We start from the raw sequence: 26,576 nt of genomic DNA on the forward strand, positions 1-26,576 counted from the left end.
ATTGAGCTAATTTTGGTGGTTCTTTAACCACCTTGCTAGGATCATTTTCTTTACAATTAACCCAGCTTTATCTGTAAACAATCTTTGGCATCCAGTGTAAGATGCAAAAGTCTCTTTTTTTTTTCCTAAGTGTTTGCTTATCAAATGTAACAAGATTCCAGCAAGAATTAAACACTATATCATTTTTCAGCATTTTTGAAAGCTGTCTAATAAACAGCACATATACACAAGACAGTCAACCAGTCATCCACATATTCAGTCCTCCTACTAATAAAAATACAATAAAAAAAACAAATCAAATTCTTCAGTAAGAGGTAAAGAGATAAGCTTTGGGTACATCATTTCAGCTTTGCTTTACAGGCCATCCAAATTCTCAGGTAATCTTTATTCAAACGTTGGTGAAATTTAGAATCAAGCTTCTCAATTAAATTCCAGTCCAACATACAAATAACACATTTTCAATCGAGGGGGAACTTCTGGATCCATACCTTCAGTATACATAATTTGGCCAATAAAAGGGTCAACTAAGCAATTTTAACATCATCCTTGAACAATCTTGTCCTACTGCTCGAACAACCCGACACTATTTTTTTCTCTTACAAATGGTGGTTTAAGAATTACAACCTTCTCAAGGACAATCAAAACTCCATCCCAATAATCACATAAGCTTAACACAGAGCATAAAAGCATGAATTAAAGAACCCTTTATCTTTTTACATTTACCGCATAAAGGAGATTTAGTTAAACACTTTCTAAATAACTGCTCAGAGGAATGATAGCTTCTGATCCCGCCTGTGCTGTTCTGAAGAAACGGAGAGTCCGCTCGTGGTTCGGTATTTCGGTTTACTGTTCTGCTTTCTCGGTTGAGAGTTTTGTTCCAGTTGGGGGTTTTTGCAGTTGCTCCCCGTTGGGGGATGGGTCCCTATTTAGTTTCCTGTCCTTTGCTACTTTGACATAACGTAAGATTGAGGGGCTGTGACAGGCAAGTGACCATATATGGCTGAGCCCGACAGATCTTGCTCTGTCTCCATCTACTGGTGCGGAGTCACAACCCAGGTGTCCTGGACTGATCCTTGGTACTACAGGAACGAAAATTATCAGGTAAGAAACTAATTTTCCTTTACCATTGCTAATGTCAGTGGCTATTCTCTAAGTGAACTTAATAGCAGGTAATGGACTTCTCCTCCAAGAACTTATCCAATCCTTTTTTAAACACAGCTATACTAACTGCACTGTCCACATCCTCTGGTAACAAATTCCAGAGTTTAATTGTGCGTTGAGTAAAAAAGAACTTTCTCCGATTAGTTTTAAATGTGCCCCATGCTAACTTCATGGAGTGCCCCCTAGTCTTTCTACTATCCGAAAGAGTAAATAACCGATTCACATCTACCCGTTCTAGACTTCTCATGATTTTAAACATCTCTATCATATCCCCCCTCAGTCGTCTCTTCTCCAAGCTGAAAAGTCCTAACCTCTTTAGTCTTTCCTCGTAGGGAAGTTGTTCCATTCCCCTTATCATTTTGGTAGCCCTTCTCTGTACCTTCTCCATCGCAATTATATCTTTTTTGAGAATTGGTGACCAGAATTGTACACACTATTCAAGGTGCGGTCTCACCATGGAGCGATACAGAGGCATTATGACATTTTCCGTTTTATTCACCATTCCCTTTCTAATAATTCCAAACATTCTGTTTGCTTTTTTGACTGCCGCAGCACACTGAACCGACTATTTCAATGTGTTATCCACTATGACACCTAGATCTCTTTCTTGGGTTGTAGCACCTAATATGGAACCCAACATTGTGTAATTATAGCATGGGTTATTTTTCCCTATATGCATCACCTTGCACTTATCCACATTAAATTTCATCTGCCATTTGGATGTCCAATTTTCCAGTCTCACAATGTCTTCCTGCAATTTATCACAATCTGCTTGTGATTTAACTACTCTGAACAATTTTGTATCATCTGCAAATTTGATTATCTCACTTGTCGTATTTCTTTCCAGATCATTTATAAATATATTGAAAAGTAAGGGTCCCAATACAGATCCCTGAGGCACTCCACTGTCCACTCCCTTCCACTGAGAAAATTGTCCATTTAATCCTACTCTCTGTTTCCTGTCTTTTAGCCGGTTTGCAATCCATGAAAGGACATCGCCACCTATCCCATGACTTTTTACTTTTCCTAGAAGCCTCTCATGAGGAAATTTGTCAAACGCCTTCTGAAAATCCAAGTATACTATATCTACTGGTTCACCTTTATCCACATGTTTATTAACTCCTTCAAAAAAGTGAAGCAGATTTGTGAGGCAAGACTTGCCCTGGGTAAAGCCATGCTGACTTTGTTCCATTAAACCATGTCTTTCTATATGTTCTATGATTTTGATGTTTAGAACACTTTCCACTATTCTTCCTAGCACTGAAGTCAGGCTAACCGGTCTGTAGTTTCCCGGATCGCCCCTGGAGCCCTTTTTAAATATTGGGGTTACATTTGCTATCCTCTAGTCTTCAGGTACAATGGATGATTTTAATGACAGGTTACAAATTTTTACTAATAGGTCTGAAATTTCATTTTTTAGTTCCTTCAGAACTCTGGGGTGTATACCATCCGGTCCGGGTGATTTACTACGCTTCAGTTTGTCAATCAGGCCTACCTCATCTTCTAGGTTCACTGTGATTTGATTCAGTCCATCTGAATCTTTACCCAAGAAAACCTTCTCCATTACGGGTACCTCCCCAACATCCTCTTCAGTAAACACCGAAGCAAAGAAATCATTTAATCTTTCCGCGATGGCCTTATCTTCTCTAAGTGCCCCTTTAACCCCTCGATCATCTAACGGTCCAACTGACTCCCTCACAGGCTTTGTGCTTTGGACATATTTAAAAATGTTTTTACTGTGAGTTTTTGCCTCTACAGCCAACTTCTTTTCAAATTCTCTCTTAGCCTGTCTTATCAATGTTTTACATTTAACTTGCCAATGTTTATGCTTTATCTTATTTTCTTCTGCTGGATCCTTCTTCCAATTTTTCAATGAAGATCTTTTGGCTAAAATAGCTTATTTCACCTCCCCTTTTAACCATGCCGATAATCGTTTTGCCTTCTTTCCACCTTTCTTAATGTGTGGAATACATCTGGACTGTGCTTCTAGAATGGTATTTTTTAACAATGACCACGCCTCTTGGACATTTTTTACTTTTGTAGCTGCTCCTTTCAGTTTTTTTCTAACCATTTTTCTCATTTTATCAAAGTTTCCCTTTTGAAAGTTTAGCACGAGAGCCGTGGATTTGCATACTGTTCCTCTTCCAGTCATTAATTCAAATCTGATCATATTATGATCACTGTTGCCAAGCAGCCCCACCACCGTTACCTCTCTCACCAAATCCTGTGCTCCACTGAGAAGTTGATCTGAAATAGCTCCCTCTCTCGTCTGTTCCTGAACCAATCGCTCCATAAAGCTATCATTTATTCCATCCAGGAACGTTATCTCTCTAGCGTGTCCTGATGATACATTTACTCAGTCAATATTGGGGTAATTGAAGTCTCCCATTATTACTGCACTACCAATTTGGTTAGATTTCCTAATTTCTCTTAGCATTTCACTGTCCATCTCACCATCTTGACCAGGTGGACGGTAGTATACTCCTATCACTATAGTCTTCCCTGACATACAAGGGATTTCTTCCCATAAAGATTCAATTTTTTGTATTTAGTCTCATGCAGGATGTTTATCCTGTTGGACTCTGTGCCATCCCGGACATAAAGCGCCACACCTCCTCCCGAGTGCTCCTCTCTGTCATTGCGATATAATTTGTACCCCGGTATAGCACTGTCCCATTGGTTATCCTCTTTCCACCATGTCTCTGAGATGCCAATTAAGTCTGTCATCATTCACTGCTATACATTCTAATTCTCCCATCTTACTTCTTAGACTTCTGGCATTAGCATACAAACATTTCAAAGTTTGTTTTTTGTTTGTATTTTCATTCTGCTTTTTAATTGATAGGGATAAGTTTGAATTTTTTAGCTCAGGTGAGTTTTTAGTTACAGGCACTTGGACTGCTTTTCTAATTATTGGAACCTCACTGTCGGGATGCCCTAATTCTAATGCATCATTAGTATCCTTTAAAGATACCTCTCTCCGAACCATGCGCTGCTGAGCGTCTGTCGGCTTTCCCCTTTGTTCTAGTTTAAAAGCTGCTCTATCTCCTTTTCAAAGGTTAGCGCCAGCAGTGTGGTTCCACCCTGGTTAAGGTGGAGCCCATCCCTTCGGAAGAGCCTCCCCTTCCACGCCAATGGGATGCATTCAATGAACAACAACTTCTCAGCCAATCTGATAAGTATCCTGCAGGCCAGATAAACCTCCAATACCTCTGCTAGTATCACTAAAGAGCATAAAGAAAACTGTTCAAAACAAAATGAAAGCATTGTCAGCCAATGCCTTTATAAATAAAGCATTTGGCCACATCTATTAAAAACTAAAAAAATAAAAATTGAAACACAATTTGGGAAAGGAAGCTTTCAGGCAATCCATAAAGTCAGCTACAATTAGCCGGTCTCTCTAGTCAAATAAGTCTTTAAAAAAAAAATTAAATAAAATAAAAAAGACCTTGCAAACCAGTCAACAATTTCTAATCTTCAACATAAATTAACCTGTATAGACAAGCAGTAGTCCAAAAAAGTATTTGACAACCAGCCAACCTGTTCATTACAACTTCAGTTAAAACATAGTAAAATAAAAGCAAAAACCGAAAACACTGTAAATCAAATGGCCACTGTGGATTAAAAAACAAAATAGATAGCTAATGCAAACTGAATCACTGTTGTGCAGGCTTTCCTGTGAGCATGAAATCCCAGCGGAGCACAATATCAGACATTAATCACCATAGCTCAAACTTTGGAAAAGACACTATTAGTCTTAATCTGGTCTTCCAAGCAAGTGAGTAAATATAAAAATAATCATTGGAAACAGCTGCAAAAACATAATACACTTTTGAAATTCTGGATTTAACTCAGCATCTAGAAAGATCTGCACTTGTTCTTTTGACTGCAGTATAGTTGCTTTACCATTGATGAATATTTTAACTTTAGCTGTAAACTGTAGTTGGAATTTTACACGTTTCTGAATCAGTTGGGAACATAACAGAGTAAGATGTCTTCAAGCTTCAGAAACTTTATTTGAAAAGTCATTAAACAAAAATACTTTTCTGTTTGTGTTCAAGTACTTTTTTCTGCTTGGGAGTTTTCACAATCTTGACTTTTATTAGTGAAGGTTCAATATCAGGCGTCCCTAGCGCCTCTTTTTTTTGACAAGATTGGCAGCTGTGTCAGCGAGTTTGACAGCCGATGCTCAATTTTGCCAGCATTGGTTCTCAAACCTGCTGACAGCCACGGGTTCGGAAACCGGACGCCGGCAAAATTGAGTGTCCGGTTTTCGAGCCGCGGGCCGATTTTTAAAAAAATCTTTCATTTTTTTAAATTATTTTTTTACTTTTGGGACCTCGGACTTAATATCGCCATGATATGAAGTCGGAGGGTGTACAGAAAAGCAGTTTTTACTGCTTTTCTGTACACTTTCCCCGGTGCCGACAGAAATTAACGCCTACCTTTGGGTAGGCGCTAATTTCTGAAAGTAAAATGTGCGGCTTGGCTGCACATTTTACGTACTGAATCGCGCAGGGAATAACTAATAGGGCCATCAACATGCATTTGCATGTTGCGGGCGCTATTAGTTTTGGGGGGGGTTGGACGCGTGTTTTCGACCCCTTATTGAATAAGGGGTAAAGCACGCGTGTCCAAACGCGGGCTAACTGCGCTCCACCGGAGCGCACTGTACTGTATCGGCCTGTATGTGAGCTACAATTAGCCTCGGTTGAGGAGCATGCACGTGTAAGGGGCCCACTCTGTGAGCCCTTTCCACAGGTATGGGTTCAGTTGTCATAGGTCGAGTTTTTGGCAGTCAAACATAAACCCATATGCTAGAGATCACTTGTTCAGGGAGACCTATAATATGCAGATTATTTCTGTGAGCTTGATTCTCTTGGTCTTCCAAATGTTCTGACAGAATTTCATTTTCTTTTCTCAAATTTACAAGCTGCATTTGAAATTGATTGGAGGCCATTTCCTGTGTGATAGTGATGTTCTCTAAATTGTCAATTCTTTTAGTGTTTCTCTAAGCTTTCCCTTCTTATCTAGTGAGGACTGCAATTTGGACAAGCTGACATCAAGAATTGCTGAAAATTTTTTTTAGAAATGTCGTTTACCAGCTCCTCCTTCGTTCCATAAACAATTGTTCCATTTCAGCAGCCATTTGGAGATAAGACACTTGGATTTGTCCTTTAGAGTGCGTCTGGTTCTTGTCGACATTCCAAGTCGTATATATTTTTAACTGTTTATTGCATTTTAATATTCAACAAAGCTAAAATACTTTGATACAGAAACATGATTGGAAACAATCATACAGGAAATACATGCCACAAAAAAGAAAAACCTTCAAATCTGAACAGTCTACAAGAAAAGAAAGGGGGCAGAAAAGAGAAGATAAAAGGAAACTTAACATATGAAACTGCTCTGCATGAGATTTGTACTAATTTCCTGAAATTATACACAGACCGATTAATCAACTTTTTGGAATCAAATCTCCTAATGTGCTTGGGGGCAAAAACCACATGATTTCTGTTGAAATTTAACTACACATTTGCAGGGATATCATAATAAAAATGAAGCCCCAAGGACAAGGGTCTCCTGGTGCATAGTCGGGAATCCCTTCTTCCTTTCTTGGGTAACTCGGGCTAAATCTGAGAAAACCCTAATATTCTGCCCCATATACTGCTCATTCATATGTGAAAAATTAAGCCTTTAACAATGCTCAAATCTTTCTCAACAAAGGGCACTAATAATGTATATCTTTCTGTCACCTCGTATTGAGAGGATTAAGTCATAGATATATTTAATGATCAGCCAAAGCAACTCCGCTGAGCAGTTCAGCCTGATTTTGCAGGAAAAACATGGGTAGGAAGTACAGAGAATAAAAGGCAAAAATAAGCCTGGTCACACAGAGCTCCTCTGAGCATGAAAGCATGGCCAGAAATCCCTTTTTTTTTTTTTTTTTTAAATTTATCTCCTCCTAAGTGACTACAGTGGGAGGGGGGTTGGGGTAGTCATCACACAATGGCAACACCTATGCCGGACACAAGATGCACAAATGACTGTCCCAAATCAAGCTATAGTTTATGGCCCCTTGTTGAACACATTCTAGGAAGTAGTGGAATATAAGAACTTTTAAATAAATAAATAAATAAAAACGGAACCAAAAAAGCTTAAACGAAATGACCATATGTTTAATAGTAAGGGTGTTCAACTTGTTTATGCAGGTCATTCTATAGCCTTTGATTATTGACAGTGTAAGATAATATACAGTAGAAATGGCTACCAGGAATATTTAATTTACTGCTGACCCAGAAGTGATTTCATCCTGCCATTAGATTAGTGTAATGTGTATGAACTGCCACTGTGTTCATAGCTTTTTCTGGTGTTTACTCTTTGTAAAAGTGATCAGTTTTTTTGTTGCTGAGTGTGCAAATATTAAAGCTGTTAACTTATTTCCCATTAATTTTTCAGGAGTATGAAATCGATAAGATGCTAGGAATCAAGGGACCAGAAGATGTTGCCAAAATGGGAATTTCTGAATACAATAAGCAGTGTAGAGGAATCGTGATGAGATATGCCCAGGAGTGGGAGGTAATATGTCTAAATATTTTTTTTGTTTTTCTTTGGTTAATATGCTTTCTACAAATTAAGTTAAACAGACCTAACCAGCTTATTCTCAGCCATTGTATGAGTGACATACAGGGAGATTAACTTGAAAGAGGCCCCAAAACTCTCACTAGGACGAAACAACGCGCAATGTGCTCCTCGGTATATGGAGCTTCGAACAAGCTGGGATGCCCCTGCATCGGAGCGATGAGGTACGTGCCGGACAGCCGTCGCGATGGTTAAGCTCTGTTTCCGAGATTGAGTGTTGTGTCATACATTGGCAAAGAGCATAGCAGAAATGGAGTCCTTTTTCGGCAACAGGGTAATTTCAAAGGGGCTTAGGCCACCATGGTCGCCGGTTCTGACACCACCAGACTTCTTCGTTTGGGGTATGCTCAAAGGAAAAGTCTATTGGAACAAGCCTCGTACTGTGGAAGATTTGAAGAAAAACATCCATCATGAAATTGCTGCTATTCCTCCCGATATGCTCACAGACGCGTTCAGGAACATGGAGCGCTGTGTTGAAATGTGTCTGGAAAACGGCGATCACTTCCAGCATCGCATGTAATGCAAAAGATTAAACATACATCAAGGTGTGTAGTGTATTTTTTTTGTGGTTCAGATTGCTTCATCCTAATGGAGTTACAACAGAATATTTGGGGCCTCTTTCGAGTGACTCTCCCTGTAGTATTGACTGGAAAATCTGCAAGTAGAAGACTATAAAACAATCTCCTGTAATCAGTGGGACCCTGATGATAAGAACCTAAGAATTACAATGCTGGATTAGACCAGGGTTCATCAAACCCAGCATCCTGTCTTACAGTGGCCAATTCATGTTGCAAGTATCTGGCGGATTCCAGAAAAAAGATCTAATTCCTGTTTCATATTGGGAGAGAGGATCTAGAAACATAAGTATATTAATTCCACATAATTGTGTGATTGCATAGAAAATGATGGAAGAAGGGGAGCAGTTCAGTAATTAGAACATGGGGTATGAGTAAGGATTGAAATAAGAAAATTATTCCTTACCTGCTAATTTTCGTTCCTGTAGTACCATGGATCAGTCCAGACCGTGGGTTGTTTCCCCCTTCCAGCAGATGGAGTCAGAGCAAAAGCTGAGAAGGCAGACCCCTATTAGCAAGAGTGCCCTCTGTGTCCCCTCAGTATTAAGTATATCCAAGCAATAAAAATAAATAGTGTGGATGGATCTGAGAATAACTTGAACTGCGAATGGAAAACCACCAAACGCATAGTAACGTAAACAGCCAACTAAGAACTTGCAGAATGAACCCCTAGTCAAACCACCCGCCGGGTAGGACGAGTAACAAATCGGTAGACAGACAAGCTGTAGGAAGCTTTCCCCCAATCCAAGGGAGGGCATCTGGACTGATCCATGGTACTACAGGAACGAAAATTAGCAGGTAAGGAATAATTTTCTTTTCCCTGTACGTACCAGGATCAGTCCAGACCGTGGGATGTACCAAAGCTCCCCTAAGTTGGGTGGGTCCCAGAAAGCCCAGCTCTGATGACCTGAGCCCCAAAGGAACCAACTTCCGGAGTTGGAAGATTCAAACGATAATGGCTGTCTAATTTGTTAGTGCCATTAAAAGTAGCTTAACTGTGCTGCTTCAATAATACACAGAGGTCCAACTTTAATACAAACCAATTTAAGTTTATTTAATATTAAAAGCCAATCTTATGCGACCTCTGGTAGACAGAGCGAGACAGTTCACCTGCGTGTCTGTCTCCCCGTTTGTAAGTCAGTGCTGACTTTTATAGATAAAACATACAATGATCCCTAATATTTATTTTTATTTATTTATTATTTTTATATACCGACATTTGATCTCAATTGAGATATCACACCGGTTTACATTCAGGTACTGTCGGTATTTCCCTATCCCCAGAGGGCTTACAATCTAAGTTTTGTACCTGAACTGCATAGAGTATCAGGTACCACGTTTGTCCACATCAGAGACCTATGGCTAAACCTCCCTGGTCCCCCCCTTCCACCTTAAGATCCAATTAGGCCTAGCAGAGACCCACATGTCTGATGATTATTTTCAGTAGGCCACGTGTCTAATGATGGCTATCAATCATTCTAGTAGTTCTTAGCAGTTCTTTGTTCTGTCACTCCTGTGCAAGTCGTTTGATCAGACTCCTAATCTGATGGGAATACCCAGTTACACTGGCTCGAGACAGTAGAGACAGGATTCTGTGAGAACATAGCTTGGTCCATATGTTGGTTGTGACCTTATGACCCTTCATCATATCTGGCTAGGTCTGAATTCATTCCAGATGTCTCCCAGTAGCCATTCCAGCTCAGGTCAGTCTGAGTTCCTTCATAACCAGAGTCTGTTTGAGCTAGGTTAAGGCATCAAAGGATTCTGGGTAAATGAGCCAAAGGCCTGAGCCAAAGTCTTCATGTTAGGCTGCCCATATATCATGGTGAGCAAAGGTATGCAGTGATTTCCAAGTCACTGCTCTGCAAATCTCCTGCGACGATACCGCCTGCCCTCTGCCCAGGACACTGCTTGGGCGCGAAGAGAATGAGCCTTAATGCCCACCGGAGGCTGTTGACCCGCACCAAGGTATGCGACCGATATAGCTTCCTTCAGCCAGCGGCAATGGAGGTCTTCGAAGCCTTGTGACCCTTCCGGGGCCCACTCCAGAGGACAAACAAATGGTCCGATAGGCGAAAATCATTAGTAGCTTCCAGATAGCGCAATAGTGCGCGTTTGACATCAAGCCGCTGCAGCTGATGGGAATCCTCATCCGAGAAGGAGGGGAGCTCCACCGATTGATTCAAATGAAAGGCCAAAACCACCTTCGGCAAGAACGAAGGCACCGTGGACAACGTGACTCCCGAATCCGTAATATGGAGAAAAGGCTCCCTGCACGACAGGGCTTGCAGCTCCGTGATCCGACTGGCCAAACAAATAGCCACCAGAAACACCGTCTTCAAGGTGAGGTCTTTAAGAGTGGCCCTCTTTAGGGGCTCGAAAGGAGGACCTCCCAGGATCCGAAGAACCAAGTTCAGACTCCAGGAGGGACATAAACTGCGTACCGGTGGCTTGACATGCTTCGCTCCTTTAAGGAATCGAACGACATCCGGATGAGATGAAAGCGGAGTTCCTGCCAGGCGCAAAAGAGCCCCGAGGGCTGCCACCTGAACCCACAACGAGTTGTAAGCCAGACCCATGTCGAGCCCCCGTTGCAGGGAACCCAGGACCTGGGCTACTGACGCCTGGCGTGGCGAGATATTAGCAGGCACACACCAGGATTCAAATACCTTCCAGACCCGGACATAGGCTGCTGAGGTTGAAATCTTCCAAGCCTTTAGAAGAGTAGAAATGACCGCTTCATGATAGCACCGCTTTCTTAGTCTGCACCTCTCAAAAGCCAGGCCGCAAGACAAAAGCGTTCTGCCTGGTCAAAAAATACGGGGCCCTGCCACAGAAGGTTCGGAAGATGGCCCAGGCGCAGAAGACCTTCCATAGCTAGGTTGACCAAGTCCACAAACCACGGACGTCGCGGCCACTCCAGAGCCACCAGGAGGACGGGACCCGGATGCAGTTTGATTAATCTGAGAACCTTTCCCACCAGAGGCCAGGGTGGAAACACCTAGAGGAGGACGTGCCACGGTAAGACTAGGGCATCCACGCCTTTCGCCTCGTGTTCTCTTCGTCTGCTGAAGAAGCATGGAGCCTTCGTGTTCCGTTGCGTGGCCATCAGGTCTAGATGGGGACGCCCTCATCTCCTGAAGAGAAGGCGAGTCGCCTGCTTGGACAGCTCCCACTCTCCGGGATCGATGTGCTGACGACTCAAGAAGTCCGCCTGGACATTGTCCACTCCCGCAATGTGTGAGGCCGCTAGATGGGAGACATGGAGTTCTGCCCAACGCAGGAGCATGTCTGTCTCCTGCGACACATGATGACTTCTGGTTCCTCCCTGATGGTTTATATAAGCCACCGTTGTGGCATTGTCCGAGAGCATACGAACCGCACGGCCTTGGACTTGTGAGAGAAACCGCTAGACGGACAGCCCTCATTTCCAGATGGTTTATCTGCCAAGCTGCCTGGATTTTGGCTTCCAGTGGGAAAGCAAGGCTTTTTGTAACGGTCGCATGTGTGCCAGAGCCCATGGGACTACATCTATGGTGGAGGCCATGGTCCCCAGAAGCTGTAGATAATCCCAGGCGGTAGGGGGGAGAAGGCACTGAAAGCGTCGTACCTGCGACTGCAGGGCCAGTGCTCACTGAACTCTGAGAGAGACTTTGCCCACCTCTGTATTGAAGTGTGCTCCCAAGAAGTCGAGAAACTGTGACGGAGTGAGCTGGCTCTTGGCAAAATTGGCCACCCAGCCCAGCGATTGAAGAAGATGTAGAACCCTGCTGATGGCTTGCTGACAGAAGTCTCTGGATTTCGCCCGGATGAGCCAGTTGTCGAGATAAGGGTGGACCAAGATGCCTTCCTTCCGCAGAGCCGCCGCTACCACCACCATAATCTTGGTGAAAGTTCGAGGCGCCGTCGCAAGGCCAAAGGGCAGAGCCTGAAATTGGTAATGCTGCCCCAAGATCTTGAACCGCAGAAAGCGCTGATGGTCCTTTTGGATGCGAATATGAAGGTAAGCCTCCATCAAATCCAGCGAGGACCTTGCCATGGCGCACCGCCGCAATCACCGACCAAAGGGACTCCATCCGAAAGTGAGGAATACGGAGAGCCCTATTGACCATCTTGAGGTCCAAGATTGGGCGAAAGGACCCCTCCTTTTTGGGGACCACGAAGTAGACTGAGTAGTGGCTGCATCTGTATTCCGCTAGTGGCACCGAAACGATGGCCCCGAGAGAACGAAGGCGATAAGAGTGTCTGGCGGACAGCTTCCCGTTTGCTGGATGGCCCGCATGGGGAGAAGATAAACCGGTCCCGAAGAGGCCGAGCAAATTCTAAAGCGTAACTGTGTTGTAGAATATCCAAGACCCACCGGTCCCAGGTGATCTCAGTCCACTCCCCGAGGAAGAGGGAGAGACATTCCCCTATTCTGGGAGTCGAAGAGCGGACCGGCAACACCTCATTGGGAGGCCTTAGAGGTTGCTCCTTGAAGAAAGGTATCGCGAGTGGATCGCCGCCCGCGAAAGGACTGAGACCAAGACTGCCATCTAGCAGCAGGAGACTTGTGAGCTGGAGGTCTAGACTGTCGGAAATGATGCTGCCCCCGGAAACGAGTGCGCAAGGAACCGAAGACCCTAGAGCTGCGAGGTCGGTCCTCCGGTAGCTTATGCATCTTATTGTCGACCAGCGACTTAATCAGCTGGTCCAGCTCATCCCCAAACAGTAACTTCCCTTTGAAAGGGAGGGAACCCAGTTGTGCCTTAGATGAAGAATCCGCGGACCAGTTACGTAGCCAGAGGAGACGCCTAGCCGAGACAACGGACACCATGGACCGTGCTAGGACCCGGAGAAGATCATATAATGCATCCGCCCCATATGAGACAACCGCCTCCAGGCGCTCTGCTTGCTGTGCCTCCTCCAAGGAAAGGTCTCGGGAACTAAGAAGTTGCTGGACCCACCGTAACCCTGCTCTCTGTCTCAAGGAACTACAGATCGCCGCCCGGATCCCCAAAGCAGAAACTTCAAAAACCCGCTTTAAATAAACCTTGAGTTTGCGGTCCTGCAGATCTCGCAAGGCGGCCCCTCCCAGGACCGGGATGGTAGTTCTCTTAGTGACCGCTGTCACTGCCGAGTCCACTCGAGGAACCTTGAGGAGCTCCAGGTACTGCTCCGGGAGTGGGTATAGCTTGTCCATGGCCCTGCCGACCCTCAGGGGTGTCCCATTCCTTAGTTAACAATTGCAGTAGATTGGGATGAAATTGAAAAGTCTTAGCCGGTGGACGGAGCCCCGCCAGAACCAGATCTCCCTTCTTGGAAGTGGTTTGGAGACTCCTGTGGAGGGTCCAAGTCTTCCAGCATGTGTGGAATAAGGTGGTCTAATTCATCCCATTGAAATAGCCGGAGGATCCTGGAGTCATCGCCCTCTACCTGTGGAGCTGTGTTATCCAGCACCGGATCCCCAAAGGGATCCTGGAGAGGAGGAGGAGGAGGAGGGGCTGGTAGAGAAAGCTGTGAGACCACCCGCACCCGAGAGGTTGATGGGACCACAGCTGAGTCAGGAGTGACCCCTAGCCCCCCTTGGGACTCCTCTACCCTAGGACCTTCGGTGGGGGGGGGAGGGTAAACCCGGGTCAAGAGGCTGCTGGTGCTGGTTCAGCCGAGCCAGATAAGCACTATGCGTTAACAAAATGAAATCCATTGAAAAAGGCCCGGGGGAAGAGGGAGCAGAGCCCCCCCGAGGCAAGTCCACCGGAGTTAAAATCGGGGGCGAGGTAGCTGGTGCGAGGTCCAAATCTGCATTAGAATGCACTGAGGCAGCATCGGAGGAATCCAATATGGCCACCGTTCCCGCATCGGCCGGGAATGGGGCCGGCCCTGCAACTCCCCGGTGCGATTTTGCGCACGGCTGTCTGGCCGAGAAGAGCCCTCCCCTCCGGGGAGGCAACCGGCACATAGACCCTCCCGAGACATGCTGGAGGCCAGCTCCCTGCATGCGGGGCATTGCGCAGCGTGCGGCATGGAGGTAGGACTAAGAAAACCTCCGAAGGCTGCCTGCAGCGGCGAAACTACGCTGCGTCCATCCCACAAACTCGACCCTGGAGAGTAGATATATCAGCAAGATTCTCCCTTGCTCCAACGGTGCCCTTGTTGGGTTTTTTTTTACTTTGTTAGAGGAATGAAGCCTCTCTGACCAACAAGGGCTGCTGCTGACAGGCAGCAGGTGGGAAAAATGGGGGAGAGGCTGGACCACCAGCTTCACCCCAGGCAGCAGAAAAGGCATCCTGAAAAAAAAGGAAATCCACACTTACCCCAATCCAGGGAAATGACAGTAAGAGAGAGAGAGAGCCCAGCACCTGACGAGTCCTGCCTGCAAGCTCAGACCCAAAGCCAGGCCCCCAACTTCCCTTAAATGAACACACTTTTTTTTTTCTTTTAAAGAGACAAATCCATCCACAAAAAATAAGATAGAACTAGACACTAATAACTAATTCTTAAAAGTAAGAAGGGAACGGTAGGTGAGACCCGCATCTGCTGGAGTCAGAGGAATACTGAGGGAACACAGAGGGCGCTCTTGCTAATAGGGGTCTGCCTTCTCAGCTTTTGCTCTGACTCCATCTGCTGGAAGGGGGGAAACAACCCACGTTCTGGACTGATCCTGGTACGTACAGGGAATACGTTTCTTCCTAATTTCTTTAGCATGAGACTGCATCTTGTGTGGGGAGTAGGTGGAAAGCTGGAAAACTCTCTCCTCTTCGAAGGCATGATAGACTTGAGTATGTTTTACAATGTTAGTCCACTTTTTCTGTTCACATTCTAGAAACCTTGATATGAATGTGGTGGTAAGTAATGAGATCCTATCCCTAAGAACATAAGAAATTGCCATGCTGGGTCAGACCAAGGGTCCATCAAGCCCAGCATCCTGTTTCCAACAGAGGCCAAAACCAGGCCACAAGAACCTGGCAATTACCCAAACACTAAGAAGATCCCATGCTACTGATGCAATTAATAGCAGTGGTTATTCCCTAAGTAAAATTGATTAATAGCCATTAATGGACTTCTCCTCCAAGAACTTATCCAAACCTTTTTTGAACCCAGCTACACTAACTGCACTAACCACATCCTCTGGCAACAAATTCCAGAGCTTTATTGTGCGTTGAGTGAAAAAGAATTTTCTCCGATTAGTCTTAAATGTGCTACTTGCTAACTTCATGGAATGCCTCTTGAGCATTTTCACATGTCTTGTCCATAATTTAAGGCAGTCTCTGTTTCTGGTGCCATTTCTTTTTCATTATTTGGACTTTGAAAACATTGCCCAGTGGCAGTAAAATTGTTGGATTGTCTTAGTTGATTGTTATCTCCAAGATTTCTCTGTACAGTAGTCCTAATGTCTCTTCAGAAAATGCCAAATTCAAAATAAAAGCATAGGAGTTATTTTCTCAAGGTGTGAGGTGACAGCTGTAAACAGAAGTAAGGGTTTTTAAATATGTTGAAGAAATTGATGGGTTTTAGAAATTGGTTTAAGTATATGTTGTGTTTTTTTTTTTTTTTTAAGGAAAACCTGTGAGATGATTCATAGACTTCAATTAGTGCAGAATATCTCTGCTAAATTGATGTTTTGGCAAAAAGAAGTTTGATCATGTAATCCCTTTGAAAGATAAGATCTTCACTGGTAACAGATCTGTATACAATTTAAGATTTGATGCCTTACCTTTAAGGCTTTTTGCTGGGGTACTTCCAACCCCCCCCCCCACCCCCCCCAATATTTTCTTAACTACATCATAGCATATCAACCAAGACAAGTTGATACCCAACAAAAACTTCTAAAATTACCCCCCCCCCCCCCACCAAGGAAATCAGACTGAAAAAACCTCTGGAGATTAACTTCTTGTTCTGGCTCCCAGTTTATGGAACTCAGTTCCTCTTTACACTTAGAGAAGGATTTCTCAAAATTCTGGAAAGCCTTAAGACACCCTGTACTGATTCACTTTATACCCTCTATTCGCTTTTCTTCTCTTTATTGTTAAATTTCTTGCTTATTCTACTTTAAAATGTTCTATTGTATTTTTCATTTACTCTGTTTTGTTGTCCATGAGCTGAAAGAAATTATTTATTTTGCTTACATTAATTTCTCTTTCTGATTGTTTGAATTTAATATTGACTTGTATTTTTCCTAGTTGTTCTGCCAATTTTCTTCTTGATGCCATTTTAGTTCCTACTTGTAGAAAATACAGGAAACTAAAACAATACAAATCAAGTGACTAGATGGTCAGTCTTTTATGTAGTTGTTAATTTTAACGTCTGTTCCTTATGTATTTTTAGTCCTGGTATTTATTATGTCATATGTTAAGTTTCTGTCAACTTTGTGTTTTTGTTGAATTTTTATTATACAGTATTTTATTGTACATTACTTTGATTTTTATTTTTAAAGAGGTATTTTAAATTCAGTAAACTAAACAGTAGCCTTTTAGAAAGATACTTCAAGATATCTGACTTAAATGGGGGAAAAATGTGCTGCACGAGTTCTCTATCTGAATAGTTCTGCATTATAGTTTTGTGCAATGCAAAAAAAGAGAAAAAAAGAACAAAACGAGGTGTTTGTTTTAGTTGGGAATATTTGGCTGCCCTTTTACATCCTTGCACAACTGGGAGTTGCAGCTCTCCAGTAGGCACAATAGAATACTGGAGGGCTGTTGGGGAGGAGAGTAGCTTCGCTTTAGCATACTTCATGCTCCAGGAAGAAACAAAACTTGTACTGTAAACTGTGCTTCAACTGTGGCATGCCTTAGTATGTATGATGAAGATTGCCTATAGGTCTTCAAATGATTTTTGTCTTAACAGATCAGCGTTAACAGGCTGGGCCGATGGATCGATTTTAAAAATGACTATAAAACACTCTACCCTTCGTTCATGGAAACAGTCTGGTAAGTAATTATTTGAAGACTGCACATTCAGCATTTGTAATCATTCTGCTCTTTAGTGATAGAGGTTACAGGGACTCCTGTTTTTCAGAAGTACCCAGGGGGTTTCCTTCACCTTATTTTTCTGGTGCTGAACTAAGCTGCCTGTGCTGTGAACCCAGTTAATGGAATGGGAATTGGGAAAACATCCATAAAACCAAATCACAACTTTGTCACTCAAAAATATATGATCATTTCCAATAGTAGTGGGTGCATTTTATATATAATTAATAGAAAATTAAACCAAAATACATTGAGGTCCATATTCAAAAGCATTTAACTAGCTAACTTGGAAGTTAGCCGCCCAACTAAATATTTGGGCACACGCATCTGGCTACCTTCTCACCAATTAATAAGTTAGGCCACTAGAATTTAGCTGGATAAGTTAGGGGCATTCTGAGGGCGTCACTGGGAGGAGTTGTTAGCTAACTAAGTTAACCTGCTATCTCAGATACTGAGTTAGCCATATGACTTAGCTGGCTGTGTCTCGTTGGGCCAAAGTTAGCCGGCTATATTCAATAGCCGGCTGCACTATTGAATATGCCTTCAAAGTTAGCAGGATAAGTTTATCTGGCTCACTTTGCTATCTGGACTGTCTGAATATGGATCTTGTTGTGGCCTGATTTGTAAGCTCCATTGTAAAATGTCTCATTTTAATATTTAAGATGGTATTTCAGTGTAACTGTCCAAAGTTGGTCAAGCTAAACTGGCCTGCTACTGGTATCTTAATGCTGTTATATAATCTTTGATAACTATTTTTTTTTAAGTTGGTGTTATTGGTTTCTGTAACTTTTAGCTTATGGTTTCTTTGCTTCTGGCTGTATTTTGACCTTTGCTGATCTGTATCTAAGATCATTCACTTGGTAGCTCTCGCATCCCCCTCTTGCTTGATCTAGTTCTCTGGTTTCCAAACTTTTTCCCACCAATAACCATCTGATTAAATTTCCTGATTAAATTTTTCTCTTGCCTGTCAAACACTTGCTGGCAGTGACTATAATAAGGGTGCTCATTCTCCAGGCTTGTCAGCAGACCTGGAACCTCTTGGGTTTTGCTAACCCAGACATTAATATGCATGCTAAAAATTCTTGTTGGACAGGTGCTGATGCTCCTTCCAGCAGGTGTGTGTCTCCAGTAAGATAAGGGTGTTCAGGACTGCTGCAGACCTGCCCTACTTTGTACTATAAACTCTTTCTCATTCCTTTTTCTTACATTGTTACCACTACCCTTCAGAAAAGGAGCCACTATTGTGTACCAGAAAATGGTGTACAAATGATGCTTTTTTTTTTTTTTCTTTCTCACCCTCTTCACCTTCTCTATTGGTCCACATCTTGCTGTTTGTGTCACCAGCTTCTCATCTTCCTTGCATATGGCTCCTAGAGTAGATGGACTCCACAGGGCTACCAGTTTTTGCTTTGATTGATGATGCGTACATGGAGGGTCTTCTAGGTGGAACTATCTCTAGGAAAGAACCCCCAACATAATCCCCAGAGGACCCCAGGGTCAATTTTGGGAACCATTTAAAAAGAACATCTTAAGTTTGGGATCCATCCTGTGCATGACTTTGGATTAGAGGAGCGACTCTTTTTCCATGATCTTCCCTCAGTGTACTACATTCCATATCAGTTGTTTTACTCTGAACCATTGTCTGGCCTGAAATGCTACTATTATGCATTACATTATTGGTAGGATACCATGATGCAAGATCTTGTGCTGCATGTCAGGGGGCTGATGAACCTTAACTGCTGAAGCAGAAACTTGATGATAGCTTTACTTAACCAGGAGTATTTTAGATTTGTTCCCTTTCTCTAATTAAGTGATAGCATGTAAGTACAGTGCCATTTTCTGTTCCTATATTGTCAGTTCTTTGACATTCTCTATCTCCTGCCAATTTAAGCTTGTGTTTGGAAGGATTCAGGACGGTTGCAATAGTACCATCTGCTGGCTAGCTCAGAAAGCAGCAGCTCGGTGACTTTTTAATGTAGAGGGTCTTGTGGAGTCAGGTTTATTGCAGGGAGAGAGGGCGGGTAGCTCTTCCATTCTTATCTAAGAACAGATGTGGTAAGGTATACTAGCAAAAGTAAACATTTCAGATATTGGGGTTTAAAATTCCTATTACAAAGGAAATATCTACAGCTCTTTTTTTCTTTTGTTTTTACTTTCAGTAGCTTCTGCAAATCCAAATGGGGAAAAAAAACCTAGGAGGATGTACCTGGTTGCAGGTGACAAGGAAAATGGAGGGGTCCTAGATTGGCAGTTCTTGTTATAACACATATTGGGAGCATCTGGATAGGAAAAACACGAGTTTAAAAAAAAAAAAAGTTAAACCTTGCCCCTCTCCCTCCCCCCCCCCCCCCCCCCAAATACCAAAACTTTGACATAATTTTTACCTAGGCAGGATCTCTAAAATCGTGCCTGTGAGATACTGCAGTCTGAATATGCCATACGGAGAGAGCTTATCTTTTTACCCATTTTTTTCTTTCAACCAAATGAAATGCAGTTAAATCCTTAAAAGTGCAGCATTTAATTCCTTGTGTCCCTGTTGCTGTTGCTCTTTATTAGGCATTTAATGCATCATACTGTTGCACAGGGCAGATTAAACTGGCTTAGTTCTCTGCAAGACTTTGAATTAAAATAAGGAATATCAAAGCTCAGCGAATGCTCTTATATTAAAAAAAAGACCTAATATCCAAAATAAGCTTTTTTTTTTTTTTTTTTTTTTTTTGGTTTTAGTTGCTTTATTCAAGTACTAGCTGTGGGGGATTTGGCCAGCCCAGTATGAGTGCTATGCAAAAGAACCTGGGTTTGATTTCTGGGTCAGCTGGGAGAGATGTTGCAGAAGCAGTATTCCCAGCCTGTGAGGGGGTGGCCATGGTGGGAGTTGGTCATCACTCAAATTTGCTTATTAAGTGGATTTAAGGCCCATGATTGCAGAGTTACAGAAGGATCCCTGCTATATGGCCCCTGACTATTGCTGCAGTGACTGGAGTAAAAGTAACAGGTCAATACAGTTATGCCGTGTTAGAGTGCGGCAGAGCCAGGCGCACCCTCGTTCCCCGCACGCACAGTTCTCTTCACCTACCGCTCGATACTCTCTTCAAATGCATGCCGCGTCTGCGAAGCGCTAGGCGAAGGTTAGGCCCGCGCAACCCATTTTACTGTATAGAGCGCCTATACAGTATCCTGGGTGCGCGGGCCTAACGCTTCACGGCCACGTTGGTATCTGTCATTTCAAATGACATTTGAAATGACAGGTACCAGGAAGTGGACAGTTATGTTCTCCGATGCTCGGCAAACTTTTCCCCAGCCCCCGCTCACCTGCCCTGGTGAAAAAGTAGCAAGAGAGCGAGGGGAGAGACGGGCAATGCTAGTCCCTTCTCCTCTCCTCCCGAAGCAGGGCACGAAAAGCAGCCTTGCTCTGGGAGGAGGGGGGGGCAGTTTAAAGCGACGAAGCGACTTACTTTTGCAGCCCCCCCCTCCGGACATCGGCGACGACCGCGGCTCCAGCCTCCAGCTGTCAGACAGACGCATCGCACGTGGGAAAGCGGCCCCTATGCGTGCAATTGGCTGCTCAAGACGTGACGTCACGACGTTTGGCGTCACGGCATGTGACGTCACGTCTTGAGCAGCCAATTGCACGCATAGGGGCCGCTTTCCCACGTGCGATGCGTCTGTCTGACAGCTGGAGGCTGGAGGCAGGAGCCGCAGTCGTCGCCGATGTCTGGAGGGGGGGGCTGCAAAAGTAAGTCGCTTCGTCGCTTTAAACTGCCCCCCCTCCTCCTGGAGCAAGGCTGCTTTTCGCGCCCTGCTTCGGGAGGAGAGAACAAGGGACTGCAGGCCCGAGCGTAGGATTGCCAGTCTCTCCCCTCGCTCTCTTGCTACTTTTTTTTCGGGGGGGTTTTTTTTTTTTTTTTGCTTCGGGAGGAGGGGACAGGACTGGGGCTGCACCGGAGACCGGACGCGGCCAGGGCAGGTGAGCGGGGGCTGGGGGGAAGTTTGCCGTCTACCCTTACCCCTGCCTCTAACGCTGGGGTAAGGGTAGGCGGTAAGTTAGCAGGGTAAACGCGCGGCAAAACGGCAGGGTAAAAAAGCGGTAGTCGGGGCGTGCGTTACTGTATGGGAGGGAATAGCTAATTCGCTCGTTTACATTTAATATACATGCCGCGGGCGGAAGGGGTCACCCGGGGATTTTAAGAGGCGGTAGGGATGAGTTAAGGGGGGATAGTGTATCGCAGGGAAGGGCTAATGCGGCCGGAAAGTGAGTAGAAGGCGAGTTAGGAGCAAGGTAACCGCGGCCGCACTTTACTGTATCGATCTGTGAGTTAGGAAGGGAATATAAAATACAAGAAAAATTCCCAGGTAGTTGCAATTGAAGGCTCATGGTACCGGATTCCAGCTGTGCACAGGTATATGTTGGTTTTTGTATGCCGCCTTTTTTTTTTTTTCCCCTCATTGCAACCTCCTGCATAAAAACTCATTTTTTTTTAAATTTAGATTTTATATTCTGCTTTTCACTGTTTTTTCAGCACTTCAAAGCGGATTACTGTAGGAATTTCCCTATCCCTAGAGATCTTACAATCTAATGAGCTATCTGTGGGTGGGTGGTGGAAGAGGGTGGGAGGTAGCCTCTCAGGCTAGTGACAGCTATGGCCACACTGTGTGCACATGTACCAGTACTGGGTTCATTCAATAAATATGCTTCCCTTTTGGGGTGATTTGTCTGGCTGTGATGTATTTGTTCATTGTGCCAGATGCCAATGATAGCATTGAGCTGCATCGTCTTCAGGTCATGCAGTGGTTAGAAAACGAATAAATGGATTTAGAATTCATTTGAAACCAGCAGTCTCTCCCATTTGCATGAAAATGTACTTAAAATTAAGCAGACAGCCCTTACTGCAGTAAACGAGAGCTACCGCAATGCCTTGTTTTGTTGAAAGCAGTCTTCTCCCCCCACCCCCTTAAAATATATTTTTAATTCCATTTAAAATGGAATTAACCAGGAACTGAGAAACATGTAGAGTGTGGATGCTATAGTTTATGGTGAGTTATTCGTCTATAACTAATTTACTGGATTACCAAGTGTTTTACCCCTGCATAAGGCCCTGGCACATCTGCTGAAAATAAACTGCAGCCTTAATGTAAAGAACATTACCAAGCTTTTATCTTCATGAGGCAGTTTTCACAAGAGGGAGCTGTTGATCTGGCTTAGGCCTTCCAGATATTAAGATCTCAGTGGGGAGCACTCTAATCTGTTTGCTGTAACTCTATTGGAAGCTTTATATTTTTTTCACTACCTTGCATGGTTGGATATTGACAGTGCATTACTTCTTTGCAGTGCTCATTTAACAAGATAGATTTAATTAACTAAGGGCCAGTTACACTAAAGCAGTTGAGAAAGGGCTGCTAAAATGATACAAGTCTTGTAACAAACCCTTAAAGGCTTAAGACACTCAACATGTGCGTCCTGGAGGATAGGGAAAGGAGAGTGGGACACAATAGAAGTATTCAAATATTTGAAGAACTTCAACAAAGTACAAGAGGGTGAGGGTTCCCCCCGCCCCCCCAGAGTAGGAAATTCAGTTAGATGAAACTTTTTAGAGAGCCAGTGGTAGATAATTGATTAAAGGCTTCCAAATTGGCTGGGGAAGCCTGCACATGATGGCAGATTTCCCCAGCCCATCAGTGGTGTGGCTGCATTAAGCTTCCAGGAAGATTAGTATAACCTGTACGGAGTGGTTGTAGTTATCACCCTAACATTCATGAGCGTTTTTTGGACAGATGTAGAGGGCAGTGGTGAGTTCAGGTAAAAAAAAACCAAAAAACGTAGGGGAGAATCTGGTCTTGATTTAAGTATGAGAATTCTCTTCATCCAGTCAGACCAATCCAAACAAGTGGGTTATGCTCACCGACCAACAGATGGAGACAGAAATCAACAAGCTAACTAAAGTCATTTCTTTATATGCATCCGTGTTGACACCCACCTGCCAGTATTCTCTATTTCCAGCAGATGGTAGGCAAGCATTCTGGGCTGTGGACTGAGGCCTGGTAGGCTGAAAAGGAAAGCTTGGAAGAGCTCCTGAGGTGAAAGACTAGCTTTTTTCCCTCAGTTGAGTGGGGTCCTTGAAATAGATTAAAAAAAAAATCATTCCATAGATGAAGCTGTGTGCTCCCTCCCTCTGAGCAAGCAGACCCCAGGGTCTTCCAGAGACACTCTTGTTCAGATCTCTTCCTTCCTTTGCTCCCTTTCCTGATTTTAGTCCTCTGGCTTGACGCTCTTGCTTTCTCTCACTCTTTCTTTTGCTCTTTCACACTCTCTCCTACTTTTAGCCTGTTTTATGCTACACAAGGCCATACCTTTAAATATTTCTGCTGGTCGGGTAACTCAGCAATAAATTTAAAAAAACAAAATAGAATCTGTCGGAGCTGTTTCAGCAGCTGCAGACGATGGCAGTGGAAAAACAGCTATTTGAATTTTTTGGGGGGGGCCTGCTTAAACTATGCTTTGAATTCACAGAAATTGGCGATTTTTCTGTCGTGAGGAGCATGGGAGAAAAACCACGCTCTGCAGAGCCTGTAGTCTTTGTAAGACCCAGATGGGAAGTATTTCCAAACTCTGCAGGGAGTATACTATGGCTTGGAGGAAGCTCTATAGCCACAATTTTATGCCTGCTAGGGCGTCGAAAGTTGGGGATGCTGAGAACCTAAAATTTCCCACAGGACCCCTGGTTTCAGAAGAGGATCCAGTGGCCATGTTGCAGCTGCAGAGTGCAAGGAATAGCGGCCCACTGCCCCTTAGCCTTGAGCGACGGGTTATAAGTGCAATGGCCTCTTGGTCAGCTGCTGTTCCCATGCAGCTGTTCCAGTTTCTCCCATATGAGAGGTCTCTTCTTTACTCTAGGTTCTTTCCAGGAGTTCTTTAAGGGCTTGCAGGCATTTTGTGAGGGGAAGGGTGCTGCACCAGGGGCAGCCACTGCTCCCCTTTTGCCCTCAGGCTTTTCAGTCTCTTGGAGCAGAAAGAGGACCAGCGAGAGAGAGGAAATGAGTATGGAAGAAGGTAAATTGCTTTCCTTGAAGGCATTGATAAGGTTGTTTCGTGGAAATAGTTATGATTTGGAGACAATGATTCTATCCTACGTCTCTCTCATAAGGAGGAATTGGCATTTTTGATTTCATAGTCCCTGCATGCATTACATATTGCAGAGGATAAAAAGGAAGGGAGCCCCTCTTCCAAAGGGATCTGATTTGGTCAGTATAATGAAGTCTTCTAAGTTCTTTCCTCTTTATCAAATGGTGCAAGATTTAATTGATTTGGAATGAATGGCACCTGAAGCTAATTAAGGGTGGCCACTTACATGCCAAGATGTACCCTTTGGATCCCTTTGAAGGAGAAGTTTTGTTTTCCCAGAGCAGTTGCCTTAGTCTGCTCAGTCACTAAGAGAACCATTATTACCGTAGAAGAAGGTACTTGCCAGGTTCTGGGTACTTGCTAGGTTCTTATGGCCTGGATTGGGCACTGTTGAAAACAGGATGCTGGACTTGATGGACCCTTGGTCTGACCCAGTATGGCATGTTCTTAAGGATTCTCAGTACAGGAAAATAGAATCCGTGCTTAAGCAGGCCTTTGAGGCTGTACGCATGGCTCTTCAGAGCTCATCTTGCTATTACATTGTAGCAAGGTCTGGTTTCCATCTTGCACAGAATGTTCAGGAGAAATCGGGGGGGGGGGGGGGGGGGGGGAGAGATCCATGAGACGTGGCAGATAGAGCTTTAGTGATAAAATTCCTATGAAGCTGATAACGCTGCCACAAACCTGGGAGCCCTAATATCTACCCCCGGGGATGTGGGAGATGGATGAATGGTGGGTATCTGTGTGCAGTGTACTCTCCCAAGCTAGTGCAAGGGTAGGAGAAACAGCTGAGACTGAAGTTCTCACTTTCCTTAACCCTGCCTTTCCTCTAATCAAACTGTCTAGCCTGTTGCTCCTCCCTTCTAAAATGGAAGGGCTACCAGGCACTCCTTAGCTGGTTGTGGTAGGCTAGAGAAAGAGTTTAGTAGCTAATGGAAAGCTTGTAAAATATAGAATTTGGAGAGATATAGGGGAAGAGGAGGAGGGGGATTTGGTGGGGAGAGGAAGTGATATGCTAATTTTGTCAAGTTTTGGATGATATGAGACAGAAGATAAAAGAATCCCACATCACCTACACTTGAACCCTGAATTTAGCTCTAAGTGTGACAGTGTTCCTTTGAGCTGTAGTATCTCTGTAACTATATTTCTCCGAAGACAAACAGGATGGTAGTTTTCACACACAGGTGACATCAGGTGGAGCCAGAAGCGGAAAACTTATGTCAAAGTTTCTAGAAATTTTGACTAGGCACACTGAGCATGCCCTATACCACGCATCCATGTGGGGTCCCTCTTCAGTCTTTTCCTTTCTGTGGAGCGGTGAGCCTTGTGGTTTGATAGAGCTAAAAAAAATTAGGCTTTTGCCTTATGGAAAAGATTTTTGCAGTTTTTCACTATCTTTCTTTCGGTCCGTCGCCAGGTCCCTCTTGATGCCTCCCCATAGTGCCCCCAGTCAGGGTTTTTGGCATTCAGATGTTTCTTTTCGCTGTCTGTTCCCCCCGATGGTGGTAGTGCCTCAATGGCTGTCGGCCATTGCCGCCATCATTCTGTCTTTTTCCCCTTTGTTTCGCCTTGTCATGGCCACGTATTGTTTCTGATAATGCTCCTAGTGCCTGAGGACCATATCCATCACCAATCCTCATGATGTTGTCATGCGATGCCCCCAGGCATAGGATGCTATCTTGGGTTGCTTCTTGTGCGCCCAGATGACCCCAAAGGGATGTCTGCTTCGACTCGACAAGATGGTCCACCTCTTTTGGATTGAAGAAGTCAGAGCCATCGGCTTCGAAGGACCTCTTAGCTGCACCGATGGACACCACAACATCAGCGGGACCATCGGTCCCTTTGACGTTGCTGATGGATAGGGGTGCCGGAGGCTAACCAATATTGATCTCCTCCAGGCTGAGGACACTAAGTTCATCATCCTTCACCTTGGCACTGGGGAAAGACCGGGCTGAGCATCGTGGGAATACCAAGCAGCATCGGCAATGGTCCCCATCGATGCATGGGGATGCACCGGCTTTTGCTGCGATGCCCCCGAAGTGACCCTTTGACAAGGAACACTCATTCTCCATCAATTCTCGGGGTCTGTGAAGTTCTCCGCTGGTCCTGGTGCCAGTCACCAATCCCCCT

The 26,576-nt window shown here is 44.2% G+C and overlaps 1 protein-coding gene across 2 annotated transcripts in view; it reads left to right on the plus strand.

Moving 5' to 3' along the window:
* IARS (isoleucyl-tRNA synthetase) overlaps nucleotides 1-26,576 on the plus strand; it is a 600,554-nt gene that overhangs the window by 18,261 nt on the left and 555,717 nt on the right. For both annotated transcript variants that reach the window (XM_029600767.1, XM_029600766.1), the window contains exons 4-5: nucleotides 7,621-7,740; nucleotides 17,205-17,287. In XM_029600767.1, coding sequence (XP_029456627.1) covers nucleotides 7,621-7,740; nucleotides 17,205-17,287 — 203 coding nt within the window. The remainder of the gene's footprint in view (nucleotides 1-7,620; nucleotides 7,741-17,204; nucleotides 17,288-26,576) is intronic.

This window comes from Rhinatrema bivittatum, chromosome 4, assembly GCF_901001135.1.
Source record: "Rhinatrema bivittatum chromosome 4, aRhiBiv1.1, whole genome shotgun sequence".
Lineage (NCBI taxonomy): Eukaryota > Metazoa > Chordata > Amphibia > Gymnophiona > Rhinatrematidae > Rhinatrema > Rhinatrema bivittatum.